This window comes from Platalea leucorodia (assembly GCF_965183815.1).
Source record: "Platalea leucorodia genome assembly, chromosome: 1".
NCBI lineage: Eukaryota > Metazoa > Chordata > Aves > Pelecaniformes > Threskiornithidae > Platalea > Platalea leucorodia.
Window position 1 is genome coordinate 165,685,049 of NC_138823.1, and position 19,934 is coordinate 165,704,982.

A 19,934-nucleotide genomic window follows, 5' to 3' on the forward strand; every position below is an offset into this window, starting at 1 on the left:
ACAAGTATGCATTACCGTTAAATTTTACATATGAATTTGTAGATGACACTGCCACAAAGTGCTGTGGTTTTTTTGTTTTGTTTTGGTTATTTTAATAGAAGATCTATTAAGCAATGCATTAAGAAAGCATGGCAACATATCTAACTGCCTACCGTTTACTTTCACCCGAGCAGTGGTCTTCAGTTCCCCAGTGCTGCAGGTATATTCCCCAGCATCTATCGATTTGACATCTCGAATAATGAGCTCTGCCACAGTACCACGCTGCTTAAATTCATACTTCTCGCTGGCATAGAGAACAGTGTCTCCTTTCATCCATTTCACTGGGGTATCAGGTTTGCTGAGCTCACAGGTCAGCTTAACTTGTTTTCCTTCTTTAGCTTCTTCATTTTGGAGCTCTTGCTTGAAAAGAACTGGTATTTCTGAAAAAGAACATTGCAGATGTTTAAGGAAACACATGAGATTGGAAATCACTTTTTCCTTTTTGTTTCAGACTTTGCTATTCAGATAGAAAACCACAGTAACGGAAAGGCACTAGCAAACAGTAAACAGATTCTTACATCTCACATCTGGCTGCCAGCACTCTACAGCAGAAAAAAAAATATTTGAGACCTTATGCTTTTTTTTCCCCTTTAACCACTATTTGTACTATTGAAAACTGCAACTATTACTGTTGTCATTTATTAACCTTAGTGGCCGATGCTGCCCTGCTATTAATAACACAAACAGTGCGTTGCAGCGTTGCAGATGGGTGGTCAGAGCTGGACCACTGCCACAAAAAACGTAAAACTTTACTGAGGTCAACTGGCACATAACACAGAGGACACAAAGAAATGGCAAAGCACTTTCTGTCATTACCAGCATATTGATTTCTCATTTAAAAAAAAAAAAACCCACAACATATTTTTATCAGACATGAATACAGACTTAAAAACAGCACAGAGCATACACAGAGAGGAAAGCACAGCTGTATGTGAAAGGGTCCCCGTGGAGGTTCCTGTGCAGGCTCTGTCACAGCCTGGGATCCAAGGCTTTAAGGTGAGCTACTGTAGAGAAGGCACTTACTGGGAAAAAAACCTCAACTGAAGTTTTTTTCCCTGTCAGTTCTTGAAAAAAAAACCCAATTTCTTCCTGGCTTCTGCTGTCTTATGAATACGCAAGTCAGCTACTGATACGTGATGCAGTTGTCCTGTGGCCGTTAAACTACAGCCTGTTCTTCTGTTCCCCTTTTACCTCTGGTTTGGGACACTCAGTGTCACATGGCTACTGATTTTTTTTTTTAATTTTTTTTTTTTTTTTTTGCTATTTTCGCATTCTGCTGTTCTGATGTGACCCTAATAGATAAAGGAAAGCTACAACAGTGTAATTTGTTGTAGGCATCCTTATGACTTGACTCCTTCACATCTACTGGTGATCTGAATCCAAGTGTTTAAGTCCTGCATCCATCCACACCCTTCCTCGTGAAGGGAAAAATGGAGCTGTTGTTTAACACTCATTATGACTGTTTTTCTAACAGAAAAATTCCTCTTCCTTATGGGTGAGATCCAGGTCCTACTAAAGTCAACATAGATCTTTCTTTTTTACGTAACAAGTGTTGGGGAAGCATCCTAGTACTAATGAAAGACATAGCAAATCTGGACCATTAACCATCACCTCTCCTCCCCATTACATCGTCAAGGTCTTCTTTTTCCTTGTACAGCAGATCTCAGCCTTAAGTTGGCTTGTTTCTTTGTGTTCTAGATAAATACTGAGAATCTTGCCTTCCCTCTTCGTGCTCTGAGGTTCAGGTTGACTATTCCAACAACCCAAATGCTTTTTGTTCACAATGACTTCTCTAATCCAGGTGCAGATTCCGATCAATCCCTCCAGAGCATGTTAAGACGACCTGCATGCAGGTTATCCACTGGTGAGGCTAAACCCAGCCTGTGCCATTAACAGTCTCCTTGCATCTGCTCGAACCTGCCCATGTGAATGAGAAATTTTGCTCACAGGAACCAAGCTCCTCCTCAACCTCAGGCTGGAGCAGTGACTCAAGACAGGCTGGAGCAATTATAATGTGGGTAGTAGGTGAGCCTGGTTTTGACACAGCTCAGACCCAACGCTTACCTAATGTACGTGGTGCTTACCCAATGTGCTCAAGGAAGTACGTTAAAGTCGCGTGTGTCTAAAGAGAACTTTTGCTCCAGCTCAGACCATAACCCTTCAGATGGCACCTCCTGCCTTGATCACGATCTTTGGAATAAAAACTTTGGATGCACTACTCAATAAATTCGGCTGCCTAAAGCAATTACCCAGACAAATGTGGGTGTATGAGCTCTCTTCCTTGGAGAGCGCCATCAGTGGAGGCAGCTTCAGAAGGTGACTCATCCTTTCTCTGGATTACCTCTTAGGCTGGGTGGATCCCCTACAGAGGAGCCCGCTGTTCTCTACTGACCCATTGCTCTCTGCTCCAGAGAGCTTAGGCACTTAACTCTCATAGAGCTAATGTTAGGTAAGATGAAGGGTTTTCCTGTTTCACATGCTGTCACCTCTCTGGCTGCTGTCCTGGGTGACTTGATGAGAAGAACCACTCCTGCATTTTGGTGCAAAGACATGAGGTTCCTTTTCAGTATCGTTTCACATTTTTATCATTTCAATTTATTACTCTGACCTCAGTGTTAGATGATGAGTTAGGACCCAAACCATCGCTCCAAATGTTCTTACCCTTGACAGTAATAACCGCACTACTTTTAGCTGCTCCAGCCTCACACTCATATCTGCCACTGTCTCTTTCTTCTGCCCTGTGAATGACAAGCTTGGCTTCAAATCCTGACCGGCTGATGTTATACTTGGAAGAATTCCTAAGGCTCTTCCCATCTTTGCACCACTTCACAGGGCTGTCTGATTTGGAGGTCTCACAGTGAAGGATCACATCCTCTCCCTCAGCGACTTCAGTATCAACCAGTTCCTTCGTGAAGATGCAGGGCTTCTCTAGAATCACATAAAAACCGTCTGAGATGCTTCAGAAGAGGTGAGGATTTTCAGATCACAAGTAATCTGTGAGATTTACATCCAAGATTACTTGCAGCAAAATTACAGGTCAAGGTTAGTAACAACTAATTTGGTGTTTATGACTATATAATGACTATAAAGCCCTCAGAAAGGCACCAGTCATGCCATAAAATGTTGTTTAGTAAATACCTGACACCATCTGGGAGAAACTGAGAAGAAAATATGCCTGTTGAAGAATCATAGAATGGTTTTGGTTGGAAGGGACCTTAAAGATCATCTGGTTCCACCCCCCCTGCCATGGGCAGGGACACCTTCCACTAGACCAGGCTGCTCAAAGCCCCATCCAACCTGGCCTTGAGCACTTCCAGGGATGGGGCATCCACAGCTTCTCTGGGCAACTTTTTCCAGTGCCTCACCGCCCTCAGAGTGAAAAACATAAATAAGATCTCTCTTGCATCTCATTAAATACAAACAAGATGGAGACACGATTTTCCTAAGCCCTTCTACACGTGAGCTGATTAGTTTGAACCTTCTAACTGAATGTGGAAAAGGAATTCTGCATGAAGCGAGGTGCAATACAGATTTCTCAAAGCCAATCATCTACAGCAGGTCTCATCTCATCAGTATGCATCCTCTAAAAACCAGGCAGATAGCTCAGACTGGTCATGTGTATGGTGTCTCTATAACTGCTGGAAGATGACGGACACCTCCAGAGACCAGATATTCACTTCCAAAATAGGTCATTAGGACAAAGAAGATGAACTGCTCTCTGGAAGTACTTGTCTTTCTACACAGCTTATAGAAGTAGCCTAATCTAGATACCAAGAGCTAAATTGGCCAAGGTACATCTCATCCCTCCTAGCTTAACGCTTTTTAATCCATAAAAATCCAATCAATCAGGAGACCAAAACCTGTTTGGGGTACTATAGCATCACATATTAGTGTTACCAAAAGAAATCAGCCTTTTGCAAATAAGACCTTTCATTTGCCTTCAGAAAAATCTGTTTGCATTTCTATAGCAAGGCAAAATTTGGGAAAACTTTCAAATTTTGAAAAAAAAAAAATTATTTGCAAGAAACATGGTGATTCTGAAAAGAATGAGAATATGATCTGACACAGTGGAGACTGTGTTTTACATCTCTGGGCAACGAGAAATATTTATGTTTCCAGTAAGAAAACACCTGTCTAATCCTGCACTCTCGGGCTGTCCGGCATTCATTTTATTCCCTCGCCAGAGAAGTAGACTAACACTTCAGTTTTAACTCAGTTTAACTTTGCCAGAGAAAATAATTCATTGTCAACAATGAATAGCAGAGAACACATGTAGTGTTGCCTTTCAAGCAATGAAAACTAAATAAAAAACTTCTTGGTTGCACTTTTTTTTTTTCTTGAACTAATTTGTTTCTCCTCACTCACCCTATCAGCTTGGCTCAAGGAAAACTGGACAAGGCATCCAATGTACCATCACTACGTATAACATTCCCATCTAAGGTCCAACAAACATACCGAGAGCCGTCCGGAATTACAAAGCATTAATTCCCCAGCCCTAGCTTCATTATATAGATAATGCTACTATTGAACATCTACAGATATACATATGATGGGGCCAAATTTGTAGCATTTTTGTTCTTTTTTTTCCACCTACCCACATTAACCCATAGATATTTCTACACGTTCTTTCTTCTCCTGCAGTTTTATGACTGAATTACCTTTAACAACCAAACTGGCAGAGGTTTTCTTATCACCGGCTTCAAATGTAATGACCCCCGAGTCCTTCAGTGAGAGTTTTTTCAATGTTAGCAAGTGATATCCACCAGGCTGAGACTGGATCTCATTAAGTTCATTGGTATGGAGTGGGGTTTTATCCAAAAACCATTGCACTTTGCTATAGTCTACAGGAGAGATTCTGCATTTGAACATGGCAGATTCTCCTTCTAACACAGTGACATCTTCCAGGTCTTCTGTTATTAGCACTTTTTGGCCTGAAAGGAACATAGACACATCAATTACTGGAATCTTCAGTTTCTAGCGTGAAAATCGATATGGAAAACTCCAAGATTTCCCACGTGAGTATTTCAAGAAAGAAATATGTTCATGGTACAGAAGACTGAAACACAATTCCCCTGTTATTGAACACAAAAACCATCCACAGGCAGATAATATCTACAGGACACACACACCAAAATAGGATGAAGACAATTTCAAAGCACCAGAACACATATAGCAGAACAAGTAGCCAGTACAATGCAAATCCAGTGTTCTAAAGTTTCTCCTAATGAAAGGACCTGGAAAGGCTGAAAGGATGCATCTCTGACAGCATCACTAGGCTCTAGACATCACTAAGCAGATGATCTCTCCCATGACAGCCCCTCTGTTTTTCTAGAGCTTTCTTGCTTTCTATGGGATAGGACCACCCGGCCTCCACCTTCTTTGAGCTTAGTCCAACCGTAAACACAGTGGGAAGTGGGGAGTGTCTGACTGCAGCTGTAGTAAAAAGAAACAAAACAACAGCCCTGAAAACCTGCCTGTATAGATACAGACAGAGAGACACCTAACTATAAATAAATAAATAAAATCAGGTTATCACTGTATACAAAAGATATATCCGATATTGCTCCTACTGACAAAACCAGTACAGGGAATTTTTACTTCTCTTGAGCTTTGTGACAGAAAAGTATTTTTTCACTCAGAGGTTAGAAACCTCACAGCAACTTCAGGTAGCTCAGGTCCCGAGGCCATGATGGGGATTAAGAACAATTTTTTTCTCAAGGCTGCTCTAGCAGATGATCAGAGGTGGAGGACTCTGGCTTTACCCCCTTAGTCTTTAATAACTAGCTATAATAATTAATAAGCGGACACTGCCACTGCATCTCTATGCAACTATTCTTGAATTGTTCCTCTTATTCTCTTCATTGCTTCATCTATTTCAGCTGAAGAATTTCTCCGAGTTGGGGCTCCAGCGAGGGAACCGTGAGGAGCAGTAATGACCAGACCTCACTCCTTCCCCTTAAACACTGCCCTGCTGTTAAACATTGCCCACCGCAACTCATTTTCTGCCTGTAGCATCAAACAAAAGCTGCTTGGGTTGTACTCTTCAGCTGGAGGGTGTAACTCATGTCTAAGGCACAGAAGGACATTAAGCACTTAAAGATCCCTGGACAGCTCATTCACCAATCCCCTCTTAGAAACCACTGCTGAAAGAGGCGTCAAGGGATATGGAGAAAAGAGAAAAGCCTGGAGGCAGAATAATTTTTCCCCCATCTAATAGCAGGCACTCTGAATCATATCCATCATATGTTCACACAGGAACACCAGCCTCTCCTCACATCAGCATTTTGGGGTTTAAATCATACCCAAAGTACTCCAGGTGTAATTGCTTCAAATCGACAAATTGCTCTGCATGTCCAGCTCCCTGTTGCTATATTTTTGTCCACGTGTCCTGTGCAGTGTACGTACATCATGACTCAAAGCCAGAAATCAGCAGATCTGCTACCTATATGCTGAGAAATAGATCTACCTATGCATATAAGGTTTCCTAGTGGAAAAACAGGACGTACAATCATATTCCTCTCATGCATACCTTGCACGACTAGCTTGGCTCTGGTCTGGGCATCACCAATGTCGCAGGTGTAAGTGTCACTGTCACTTTTCTCCAAGTTATTTATGGTCAGCTGCAAGACTTGTCCTTTCTGTGTGATCTCGTATTTCTTGTTAGCCCTGAGTTCAGCTATGCCTTTCCTCCAGACCACAGAGGATGCAGCTTTCTCAGTCTGGCACATAAAAACTGCAGTTCCACTTTCATCAGCTTTCAGGTCTGAAAGTTCCTTGACAAAATAATTAGGTTTTTCTGGAAGGAAAAGAAAAGAAAAAAAACAAAAGATGGAGGCAGAGAAAGATTTGTTACCCAAACAAGTCCTGAGCATACAGAGTGGTCTTGAATCCCCTCTGCCCCCACTTGTAGAATCACAGAATATAGAATCATAGAAACATTTAAGTTGGAAGAGACCCTTAAGATCATCAAGTCCAACCGTTAACCTAACACTCCAAAGTCCACCACTAAACCATGTCCCTAAGCACCACGTCTACCCAGCTTTTAAATACCTCCAGGGATGGAGACTCAACTTCCCTGGGCAGCCTGGTCCAATGCTTGACAACCCTTTCAGTGAAGAAATTTTTCCTAGTACCCAATCTAAACCTGCCCTGGTGCAGCTTGAGGCCATTTCCTGTCGTCCTATCAGATGGAATGGATCTAAGATCACCAGCTCCACCTGCTGTCACAGGACATATCAGGTAAAATATTTCCAGGGAAGTTTAATGTCATTGTACAGGAACTGGTGAGGTCTCATCTTGCAGACCACATACAGTTTTGATCACTCATATTCAAAAAAAGACTAATTCAAATTGCCAGTGTTGATTGGCTCATTAAATAGCACATAAGATTCTTCAGTACCTACAAGGTGTTTTTTCAGAGTTTTTTTTTTAAAAAGCTTTTAATCCATGGCATTTTTTGAAAACTAAAAATTGATCCTGTTTAGGGAGATAGAAGAGAAAAACATCTCGCACAAGCTGTAGTTATTTACGCCAACTGCTATACGTGCCAGCCCCTATGCATGCTTCAACTGACCTTGCACTGTGACCCTGGCTTTCGTTTTAAAGACCTCTGTCTCACAGGTGTACTCCCCACTGTCCTTGACCGTGGAATCATGGATGATTAGAATGGCTCGTGTTCCCTCTTGGTGCAAGTCATATTTCTGGCTTTTTCGGATTGCTTTGCCGTCCTTGTACCACCTGATGCTCACATCAGGTTTTGACAATTCACAGCTCAGGCTGATGTCCTGCCCCGCTGCTGATGTTTTATCCTCCAGCTGTTTTGTGACCTCAGTAGGTTTTTCTGAAGAGGGGGAAAAAAAGAAAAGGGAGCTTTGAATAAAAATCATGATCACGATCACTATATAGTTGGAGTTTTTGCAATTCAAATATCCAGCGAGTTTTCACATTCCCCCATGAATGATTCATATCACGTTAGGGAACAGAGGGGAAAAGCAGTCTTGCTCTTTAGTACATATGAATTGCAGTTATGGGCTCTCAGTGAATATTAATGATTGCTTACGGGAACTGAGGACTTGCCGTGATGGCGCTCATTTCAGGGGATGTCATTTTGCTGTCACTGAAGTCACAGTAGGCATGCAGTTATGGTGGGATCTATCTCACTAAATACAGACATCCATGCTATAGAGGCATGTAGCAGAGGCACTCCAGGGCTGCTCTACAGCCAGCAGTGATCTGCTAAGTAAAGGCAACAGACTTCAAGGAATAATTTATTTTGACCTAAATAGGTCTAAATGTGGATGATGAACTATATCATAAAGCTACCTATTTCTTCTCTCCACTGACTACCCAGGGAGCCTTGGGTGATTATCTCTGACGCACACAGTCTAGGTAGTGATTGTCTGTACAGTTGCACCACCCAGTGTGTTCTGCAATTCTCAAATACCTATAAAAACTTTCATCCTTTCGCTTGTTTTTAAGGAAAACTGTCAGTGCTTCAAGGCTCACAGAGAAGGCTGCTATTCACTTTGATCACAAGAGTTTGTCTTCATGGTTTACTGACATACCTTACGAAAAGGCGCCCAAGAAATCAAACCCCAGAACCTTTCTGATCTCATTACCTTTCACAACAAGAGAAGCCTTGGAGGTTAGACCACGGGCAGTGAAAATGACTTCCCCAGCATCATCAGGAATCACGTTTTTGATATTGAGCGTATATTTCCGACCCATGTTAGAGGCTTTAAATCGCCCACCACTTTCCACTTTGCTCCCGTTCAGCGTCCAGTTGAAGTCATCAATGCTTTCATGGGACAAAATACACTCAAAAGTGCAATCTTCTCCCTCCTGGATTTCGGTGTTCTTCAGCCGTTTGGTGATGCCAATGTTCAGTTCTGGAAGATAAAAACTAGGTTAATACAAGGAGAAAAGGCTTTTATGATTGATATGAGTAGTAGTATTGACATTTTTAGCTCATCAGAATGGTTTATCTACTGGGTTGTCAGGACAGCACTGCATTCCTTACAGATGTATTTGACATGGGAAGGATTTGTCAGACATTATCTGCTCAGAATCACCACAAAGCTATAGAAAAAAGGGATGTGAATCTCCTGGCTTTGCTCTGGAAGGACTGCGTGGAGAACAGCTCACTTGGTGGACAAGAGTCAAGAATCAATGAACTAAAGGGGAGAAAAGCTGTCAGGCAGGAAGCCTCTGGGATGTTGTGAGAGGTTTTTCTCTGTGATGATATGAGAAATAGGATGTTAGTATTTGTTAATTTGTTACCATCCTACCCCTCCTGGTGTTCAAATCAGACAAATTCACATTTGTCTCTATCAACATGAGTTTGAAAGCCATGAACATTTCTTTTTCCTCCAAGCAGCTTCAAGGATTAGAGGACCGGCTGAACTGCTGGGTTCTTCAATAGACACCATCGTACTACTTTTGTGTTCCCACAACGAACTCAGAATTAATAGCTCAAAACTGTGAAACACAAGCTGCTCGGGGTTTGGTTTTTTTTTTTTCTTTTTGTGTTTTGGGTTTTTTTCTTGAGAAATTATTTGCTCTTCTGGGAGGATTTCTGCGCCCTAGGAATGTTCACGAAAGAAACATTGTCGCTACCTTCTTGACACGTGATTTTCACTGAAACGCCAGATAAACTTACATCAAAGAGTAACAGAGATTATTCAGACATCACCATGTTATGTGAAGCTCATGGAGGCATAGGTGTGAGAGAGAGTGACCAAGCCCACCCGTATATGCAGCACCCCTTGACTGGCCATCGTCTACAATACTTACCCTGAACGCTGACCTTTGATTTGGCAACATCGGTGCCAATATCACATGTGTATAAACCTGCATCTGTCTTTTCAAGGTCATGGATAAGGAGGCACAGGGTCTTCCCAGACTGTATCTGCTCATACTTGTTACCAGAAGCGAGCTGCACACCATCCTTTTTCCAAACAGGTTTGACCTTCTCTTTGGAGACTTCACATTCCAGTTTAATCACACCTCGCTCCTCACCAAAAACATCGTCCAAGGACTTCATGAAGACAGCAGGCTTCTCTGAAGGTTAATGGGCAAAACAGAACAGCCAGGATATTTAAGTTGGGACATTTTCAATTGCTACCAAATATTTAGAGAGCTTAAAGTCAACCCTTGGCAATGCTGATGATACCAACACAGAACCTATAGCAGTCTCACATCTCATGATTGGAAGGAGTGTTAGAGAAATCAGAATTTATTAATGGGAGGATGCATGGAAGGAGAGAGGCAGCCTGCATTGCCACGGATGGGGAGTGATATTCAGTGCTGTAATCATTGTCTCTCTTACAGCTGCACACCTGTGAGACTGCAAGGACTCCTTTTTCCTCTGTGTTGGGGCATCTGTCAGGCACAGGACATCTCAGGGAATGGGGCTTTGAGCAGGCACGTAGGGCCTCAGTGAAGGCCAGAGGGACTGCTTCACACTTCTATGGAATAGCTGCTCAACAAGATAGACCAGGTTTAAGGAAGCCCTTATCTGCATCGTGGAGGAGCAGAAAGTGTTCTCTGGGAGCATCCTTTCTCATTGCAGCAGTCTACAAGTGGAAAGGGGTCAGGTGGTTAGAAGAAAAATGTGTGAAGAGAAGTTAATTGGGATGTAGGTCTTCTAAAGCCAGAGAGCTGGCAGTGCCTTTTCATGAAGCAGGATTCATGCAGCAGGAGCAGCAATAAAAGGATATGCTGCACATTCTCCTCGCTCTCCTGAACATTCTTGCTCTTGTTTCTTTGTTGTATTGATCCCCGTTATCTAACTTAAAATATATTTGACATAGAGGATATTTATATGGGTGAATTTTTTTACCAGATATAAAAGAAAGAAGGAAGAGGAAATCGTTCAGACTCTCTGAGTGGATAGAGCAAGAGTTAAATTAGTCAGATACTCGGGAAGAACAAATTAGTCATGATCAGAAGGCAAAATGCTAAGGAAATCAGAGAGATTGTTCTCTAAGAGGGCATGGAGAACGTCAGACTCTGATTTTCAGAAAACAGCTCAGAATATTTCCCTCTCATGTTTCCTGATACAAGAAGGAGTTAATTTAGGATAACAAATCAGTATGATTTACCCGAGCATGCATGTACGGGTCTGTTGCTAAAGCAAATGTGATTTTGAAATTTTGGCAAGAGATTTACCTCATGTTTCTAACATGCCTAAAATAATTCACACAATTTACTGTGGCTTAGCTGATGCACAAGGACATGTTAGACCACAACAACTCAAAGTTTGGTCACACATCTAAGACATGAAGGACAGCAGCAAACTGACTTCTCTTTGCTGATTCAGTCCAACTCCAGAACTGATACACTGAAGATGTGCCCTAGCCTTGGAAGTACACTGAAACTCATCTCCTTGCAGACAAAAATCTTTAGAAAGAGGCGTTTATAGACTATACACTACTGAAGAGACCTACAAGTAAAGGAAATTGCTCTTTAGATTATCACGATAAGTAAAAGCATGATAAAGAACTAGGGAAAGTTTTGTCAGGACATCAAAACAGTCTTCCTCAGAAAAATCATGAGCTACAGTAGAAACTTACACTGGAAGAAACCCCCTGTATCCCTATTACTCAGTCCCAGAGAGGTGAAGCTTGCAAGCAGGATTGCTGCATGGATATGGTAAATAAGAGCTGTTTTGCATCTCTGATTTACATTCAGGAGGAGTGTGATCACAACCCACCTATCACCTTCAGACGCACAGTCTCCGACACCTTGTCCGACTTCATCGTCACTGTGCCAGCATCCTCAGGCTTGACCTGCTTCATCGTCAGCATGTAGCAATTGCCAACGTTCCTGATGTCGTTGAAATTGTTGGTGTAAAGGAGTGTGCCATTGAGGAACCATTCCACATCCTCATCATCGTGGGACAGCTCGCAGGAGAAAACAGCAGAACTCTCTTCTTCAATTTCCACGTCCTGCAGGTGTTTGAGTACTTCTACATTGCGGGCTGTAGGAAACCAAGGTGTACCATCACCACTGTCACCATAAATCAGTACTATTACCACAAATAGATTTCATAGTGGTTAGAGTTTATTAGATGATTTAGTCTGGTCTCCTGTACACCATGGGTCATTACATTTCATTTACTTGGTTCTGCAATTGGTCCAACAAAAAACATCCATTAAAAAGTCTATTTTGCCCTCAATTCTCTTTTAACATGTTTTGCTTTTTTTCTTTTTAATTTAAAAAATAAGTAAGTCTTTCTAAAATGGCAATGACATTACAGTGATGCCTAAATACTCCACAGAGCTCCAGTCCCTGAGTGCTCATGACTGCCCCCACACAAACACATTATAACTAAATTATTCCTGACTCACTGCCAGGGAAACACAGAGGATGAGATGAAGGCAATGGGTTTGGTCACAAACAACAAGTACAAAGAGATTAAGCAACTTGCTTAGGTTTAGGGAGCAACGGGAAGTTAACTTTCCCTCCCAGTCCTTGGCCAGAGGTTTCCCTTTGCAGCTTCTCCACCCATGAAATGCCGTTTCTCAAGGACTAGCTAACTCAGAAGAGGGTTTGGGGAGTATTAAATAATTTTGTCATTTGGATGAACCTCTTCAAGGCCAAACTGTTACCAAAAGCTGCTCCCTGGACTTCTGGAAATGATTCCATGGCTCACCTCCAAGTCTTGCTGAAAGTGACCCAGTGATCATCTTTTCTTACAGTTTCACCAGAGGTGAAGAACTGGCTAAAAACAGTGCCGTACCAGGATGACATGGAACATCATTATGACTAGCAAATGTATAGCAGATATAAAAGCTGACACGGTGGCCAGGAAGTGAAAACCGCAACCAAAATTACCAGAATCAGAGGTCTGTAGCAGTTTCACATAAAGGACATTTTTAGCAAGAAGTACCAGAGAATTCTAGTTCCTCAGATAAAAAGGAAAATAACGTGCCTTGAGAAAGACGCATGAATTTCTGCCTTACCCAGGTGGTGCCCTTCCACATGCATTACCTACTTCATGGTAAGTGCTGGATTTCAGTATCACGGAATATCAGCACAGTGCATAATACAGTCAGTTCACTTAAGATATTGCATTTATATAAAATTAGCAGGAGAGAACTGTGGGAATCTACCCCTACTCAAGAAGAGAAGAACAGAGTGAAATACTGAACCATAAAGATATAAAATCATAGAATGGTTTAGGTTGGAAGGGACCTTTAAAGGTCATCTAGCGCAACCCCCCTGCAATGAGCAGGGACATCTTCAACTGGATAAGGTTGCTCAGAGCCCCGTCGAACCTGACCTTGAATGTTTTCAGGGATGGGGCATCTACCACCTCTCTGGGCAACCTGTGCCAGGGTTTCAACACTGTCATCGTAAAAAATTTCTTCCTTCTATCTATACAACAGGCAATCCTCCTGCTGCAAACTGCTCATACCTTCAACGGTCAACGTGGCTTCAGTCTCTGCGTTTCCAGCCCTGCACTTGTACACACCAGCATCTTCGGGCTTCACCTTCAAAATCTTGAGCTCTGCTGAATGCTCCTCCCGCTTGATTTTGTACTTCTCGGAGGGCTCGATGGGTGTGTGGCCCTTGAACCACTTCACAACCTTTGGAGAAGGCCTGAAGTCGCAGGACAGGATGACTGAATGGCGCTCCAGAGCCGTCTTGTCCTCCATCTTCCTGGTGATCTGTATGTGGTAATCTGCAAAGCAGGGTTGGGAAAGAAGAAAGGATCAATCTGAAGAAGAGGAAAGTTTCTAATCTGTATTTCATGCCAATTTATTTCATGTATATCGTTCACAACTGTTTTGTGAACTGCTCGGATGGTGCTACAAGTTTCTGTTACAGAGCTGATGTGCTTTGAAGCTAAAACGTCATGATGATCTATAGGGAATGCTGGTTTCTATAAGATAATACTGTATATTGACTACCAAATGCATGGTCCAGTTCTGGTTCAGTGCTTACTGAATTGCTCTCTAATTGAGGTTTTTATTCAAGTAAGAGCAAATTAAAGACAAAACAAAGACTTCCAAATGATTGGAGATATTTACAATGGTGACAGCAGAAGATAAAAAGCCTTGAAGCTTCGTCCCAAATCAAGTCAATGACAAAGTGGATTAAGTAAATGAGCTATCAAACTTGTCTAGTTCAGAAATGGCACAAAATAAACTCTCCTGGCAAATGTCGTCTGTTTTGTCCTCTTTGGTAAAGTCAAGAAGAAAAAAAAGGCAAAAACCAGTCTTAGATCAATAGAATTGAATATGAGGTTTGAATACCAGGCACACCAACTCATTTAATCAGATGCCTTCCTAAGACATTGATGTCTCATTTCATGCACCCAACAACTTGTAATTGGGAACTAAGCAGATCTTCCATACATTTCCAAGACCCCAGCCAGTGGGGCCTGAACATTAGACAGTACGTATGAAAAATTACTTTCCAGGGACTGTGAGAGGAAGGATCTCTCATGATCTAATTCAAGACAGGACATAACCACATTACCTCTGACACGCAGATTTGCTGTGGATTTTGATTTGCCAATGGAGAACTGAATGGTGCCTGTCATATCAGCGCTGGTTTTCAGTATTGTCAGCCGGTGGATGGTGCCTTCCTGCTGCATGATAATGTTTCTGCCAGCCTGTAGGACTTCTCCACGTAGAGACCATTTGGGGGGTTTCACGGATGGAATGGATATCTCACAATCAAACTTGGCTTCTTCAGGCTCAGTCACATCCTCATCACACAACTCCTTTACAATACTAATGGATTGTTCTGGATGAAGGATGGAATGAGAAAGCAGGGATTGAGGAGTCATGAAAGAACTCTTTCATTAGCATCCTGCACACTCATGCCATCTTTTCTGCATTTGCATACTGCACTTATTGGCTCAAAAGGCCTTAAAACATCCTTTTTTTCTACAAAAACAAACATATATTGCTGGTCACAGGTCAGACAGTGAGACTGTGACACAGACTCTAGGGAATCAAGATCTCCTGATTCCCAGTCCTATTTCTAAAACCACCTTCCTATCCTGATATCAAACATTTGGCACTATAAGAAAAGAATATGGAAAAGAATAAGAAAAAATATGGAAAAGAAGGTTCACTGAAATGTAAATGTTGATAATAGGAAAGACTTTGGTTAGCTACACCAACTTTTCTCTGAACAACAAACTTTCTCCAGCATATGTGATAAAATTCTCTGGAACAGGAATTCCATCACTTTCCTAGGAGAATATACCATATATTCATTTTACAGGATGTTCCTGCACTTATAATCCTAAAAGGTTTCAATATCAATGGACTTCAGAATAAATCAACACTGAATTAAAAGTCTTTTTAAGTGGTATTTTGTTTTCAAAGTAAATGACCAGGGCTTTTTGAATCAGCCAGTCCTTCCGATGCATCCCACAGAGGAAAAAACAGTTTACTACCTTCAACAAAGAAATTAGCGCTGCTTTTGTCATCAAAGGCATCACAAGTGTACGTGTCCTCATCTTCATAATCTGCATCGTTGATGATGAGTTTCCGGTAGACACCATCGCTCACAATTTCATATTTGTCACTAGGGTGAATTTCAATGTCCTTTTTATACCATTTAACTTTGGCATTGGCACGAGACACCTGGCACTCCAGGAATCCCCGATGTTTTTCAAGAGCAATCTTATCTCGCAAAGGCTTCACAATTTTTACAGGCAGCTCTAAAAGGAGTAAAAAAAAAAGTGGAATAATCAGTACAGTTTCCATGAAAAGTGCCAATTAAAAAAAACTCATTAGCAATATTTCTTCTGTGTTCAGTTATTTGGATGATGACAGGAATCCCCACTATGCTAAGCACTCAACTAGCACACAGCAAGTGAAGAGCTAAAGAAAGGAAAACTTTTTATCCCTGTTTTACCACTTGGATGGCTGAGCTGCAGAGACAATAGGTAATTTACTCAACACTACACAGCAGTGCTATGGCAAAGCCAGGGGCTGAGCTCAGATTTCCTGAGCTCCTCAGCAGTGTGTTAATTCAAATGCCTTCCTTCTCTCTGTCTCTATCACACTGTTTAAGTTAAACACAGAAAAATACTGTATTCTTTTTAAACATGCACCAGAAAGAGAAAATGCAAGAGAAAGTCAAGCTACAGCTTTTTCTTCCTCAAAGTTCAAACGTGACTTTTAATGTCTTAAGGTACAAAACCAACTGCCTGAGAAAATAAACTCTGTTATTTAGCAAAAGTAAATTCCCAGGCTGATATTTCACATGCACTAAGGTAGGCAGGAGTTTTTCTTTCCCTGAAAGCTTTAGGTGTTGTTTAACCTTCTTCACATTAAAAGTGAGGGAAGTTGGTTTGTAACATGAGAGAGCTTAAGCAGTGTTGGCATGAAAAGTATAATTACCTTTTACAGTGAGCTGGGCACGCGATTCTGCCTTTTCTGCTACAAATTTGATCTCTGCTGCATCTTCAACTTGGACGCGCGTGTAAGTCAGCGAATAGATCTTTCCTGAGAACAGACAACCAGACATAGCTTCCCCTGAGCAAACAGCTTCACTCTCCAAGGCGCACTGCCAGGTTGAGCATCGCTCATCTGGTTTCAGTGCATCACCACCTCCTCTCACAGCAGCAAGGCCAACCATTCCCCTATGTCTGTGTCCCTGTATCAAAAGGATAACCTAACCTCAGCTCCTCCAAGTACTGACTGAACGTGGTCCCCACCATCTGGAAAGTACTTGACACAGGAGGATCCCACCCACTGCCAGATGATACAAATTCCTACCTACTGCTGGCAGCATGGGATGGTGGGATGACACCAAATTTGCCTAACTAAAAGTTCCCACTGTGTCACTGTCCCAGCCTAGCTGCAGCCCCAAAACAAAAGGGGAACTCCCTGCTAAACCTTCTTCACTTGATTTTGAAGGTCAGACCCTTCTGCCTGGTCTCCCATACCAGCACCTACTCCAACCCACCCCCATTCAAGAATGAGATCCCCCTTTTCCATCCTACCATCTTGACGCATTCTAATATTGTCGGCAGCCTTCAGCTTGTTGTCATTTTTGTACCATTGGGTTTGGACCTCATCATGTGAAATCTCACAGACGAAAGACGCACTCTCATATTCATTCACTTCCACATCTTCCAGTGGTTTAACAATCTTGATATCTCGGGCTGTGAAATCATAGAGACAAATATTTATTTGGGGTTTCTCCATAGCTGAGTGTGGTGTGTTTACCTTCTGCATACTTGCATGGAAAAAATGGGATTGTGTTTTATTCTAGACCAGCCTCCCTTCCTGGGTGTTTTGGCTCTTCAATACAGTAAATACATTTTACTCTTGAACCTACAGGAAGAGGCACCAGCCACAGTGGAGCTCACTACAAGAGGATTTTATGGATGCCAGAACTTTATACAGGTTTTAAAAGAAGTAAAGCATATTAATGAAAGAAAATCTGCCAAGGAAAACTAAACACAAGCCTACAATCTCTCGTGTCACTATAAACCTGTCTCATTCACATGCTTCTCTGCATGCTCTCCTTTTACTCCCGTGCTCGTGTGTCTGGACTGTATCAACCACAGGGACCTCAGCCACATGTTTTACCTAGGAGATACAGAGTTCAGGGGACTGAAGCAAAGGTATAATCCTCTTTAACTCTGCAGCTTTGCACTAACTTATGTCAGAACTAACCCATATTTCTGCACTACTGCAGCCCTTTCCTTTTAAAAGGGAAGACCTCGATACACCTCAGATCAGCCTCCGGACCAGAGCTCAGATACAAACCAGCCATCATTCAAATAGCAACCCATCCCAATCGTGAAGGCAGGGAGAAAAGGGGGAGTTCAACAGAGCAACGGAACAGCACAGACGTTCATGAAGATATTGTTGAACCCAAGCGGCCACATGAGGACAGCATCTAGTAAGCAATAAGAAAGAGCTGATCCGCCTTTTCAGATGCTCCTCTGGAAAATAACATCTGCCAGGGCACAGCAGACCTGTCCGTTCAGTAACTGGCCTTCAGCACTAGCTTAGCCCTGGTGCTTCAGAGTCTGGTGACAAAACACATCTGGCGCTTAACCAGTTGCACAGTGCAACACACGGAGGGAAAAAAAACTGTCTTGAGCGTAAAGGAGAGATGCAGTCAGAAATCCTGACACTTTCCTTAACATTTACAACATAAAAAGGAGGACAGATCTTGAGATCATACCCAGGGCTCGTCCAGTCCCTATTTGGCCAAAGTCCCCCTGTGACAATGGCAGAAGCTAAACCAAACCATGTGCACACCAGCGGTTGAATCCCTGCTTTGTGCCAGGCTCCCCGGTATTTGCTAACTTGCCAATCTAGAAACATCATTCAAATTCCCGAGAACAGAAATCACTTATGATAAATGGAAAACTAAGTTAGAACCTCTTCCAGAATTACTCCTCTAAGGATAGAGCCAGCACAGGACGGCTCTGCTAGCACTTTCTCACTAGGAAGGGAAAGTTATCCAAAATGAGTAATTGCGAAATACACAAAGAATTTCTTGCTGTGTAGTCAAAAATACTGCAGTAGATGTCATTTCCTACTTCAGTCAAACATACCATGAACCTTTAGGGTAGCTGATGTCTTGTCTTCAGCTGCTTCACATGTATAGGTTCCCTGGTCTTCATATTCACACTTGTGAATAATGAGGCTTCTCTTATTTCCCTGGGAAGTAATCCCCACTTTTTTACTTTGTCGGAGCTCCTTCCCATCCTAGAAGGGGAAAAGCCAAATCAGATCACCATCAACTCTTCTATGTCTGCACCAAAACAAACATTCAGATCTGTGCTTAATTCACGGGTCTCATTGGACTTAACGGAGCTGTGCTTACTGGAACATATGCTGAAACTTAGGCACAGTGCAAAGTTTTCCAGAAGTAGGAATGGCTGAAGAACATGCATAACTTTTGGTTGACCTAAGACACCTATTTGAAGGCTTACGGCACTGTACAGGGTTGGCAATAAGCCTCTTCAGAGATTACCTTGAAGAAATGCTGTTATCCCCATTTAAGGGAAGTATCAGCTGAGCCTCAAGGAAGGTGCATGAAATGCCTGAGCTGATCTCCAAAATGATTGTCAGGTGAAAGGGAATTGAGGCTTCACCTTAAATCACAGTTCCCAATGAGGCTATAAATCCTGGGTGAGTACTGCTAGGCATGAAGTAAAGCAAAAGACTGCACTGCTATCAACAGCAGAGCCCACATTCTGCGCAAAAACAGCTCAGGACTTCACTATAAACTTAAGAGAAGTTTAACTTTCAACCTGATAAATGTACCTAGTAAATAAATAACACCGAGAGTGATGAACTGGGCAAGTAAAAGAACATAAGGACAAGAAACTAATACTAAGAGCTGTATAGCAAAGACTCAGACTCGCATCCACTGGAGGTGAAATTAAAGGCTCTCATTCCCTTCCAGAGAAGTCAGAAATTAAAATACCACTATACGACAAATGCTGTACCTTGAACCACTTAACATCAACGTTGGGCCTGGACAGCTCACACTCGAATGTGACCTTGTCCTTCTGAGTCACACTGATGTCTGCCAAAGGTTTGCTGATTCTCACAGGCAATTCTGCAAAAAAGAGCACATCCATTTAGTGGGGATTTAGGTCTCCAGGACCACCTGGCACAAGGAATAGTGAATAGGCAGAGCCTAGCTTCCACGTTTAATAAAACTTGTGACAACAAAATCCTATTGTTTTGAGCACATTATCTGAGTTGTTCTGTGGACAATGATGTTACGATAATCCTGTTGACATTAGGAGGATATGTTACTGATGATGGTCCAGTGCTTAACATCCCTTGCAGTTACAAAGAACGCCTGTTGCTCTCTTAAAAGCTCTCTCTCTGGGTCAGGAGAAGACAACCGTGTCCCACGCTGACCAGGGCCTGAGACTTTTGGGTCTG

The 19,934-nt window shown here is 42.2% G+C and overlaps 1 protein-coding gene across 1 annotated transcript in view; it reads right to left on the minus strand.

The window, feature by feature from the left end:
- Window positions 1-19,934, minus strand: part of OBSCN (obscurin, cytoskeletal calmodulin and titin-interacting RhoGEF) — a gene marked incomplete at both ends in the record, with an annotated part of 186,125 nt that overhangs the window by 113,623 nt on the left and 52,568 nt on the right. The window contains 15 exons of the mRNA XM_082305313.1: window positions 153-419; window positions 2,701-2,967; window positions 4,698-4,970; window positions 6,569-6,835; window positions 7,613-7,879; window positions 8,658-8,927; window positions 9,832-10,098; window positions 11,753-12,019; window positions 13,460-13,726; window positions 14,527-14,796; window positions 15,458-15,724; window positions 16,410-16,514; window positions 17,015-17,176; window positions 18,587-18,740; window positions 19,487-19,599. Of these exons, the coding sequence (XP_082161439.1) occupies window positions 153-419; window positions 2,701-2,967; window positions 4,698-4,970; window positions 6,569-6,835; window positions 7,613-7,879; window positions 8,658-8,927; window positions 9,832-10,098; window positions 11,753-12,019; window positions 13,460-13,726; window positions 14,527-14,796; window positions 15,458-15,724; window positions 16,410-16,514; window positions 17,015-17,176; window positions 18,587-18,740; window positions 19,487-19,599 (3,483 nt within the window). The remainder of the gene's footprint in view (window positions 1-152; window positions 420-2,700; window positions 2,968-4,697; window positions 4,971-6,568; window positions 6,836-7,612; window positions 7,880-8,657; window positions 8,928-9,831; window positions 10,099-11,752; window positions 12,020-13,459; window positions 13,727-14,526; window positions 14,797-15,457; window positions 15,725-16,409; window positions 16,515-17,014; window positions 17,177-18,586; window positions 18,741-19,486; window positions 19,600-19,934) is intronic.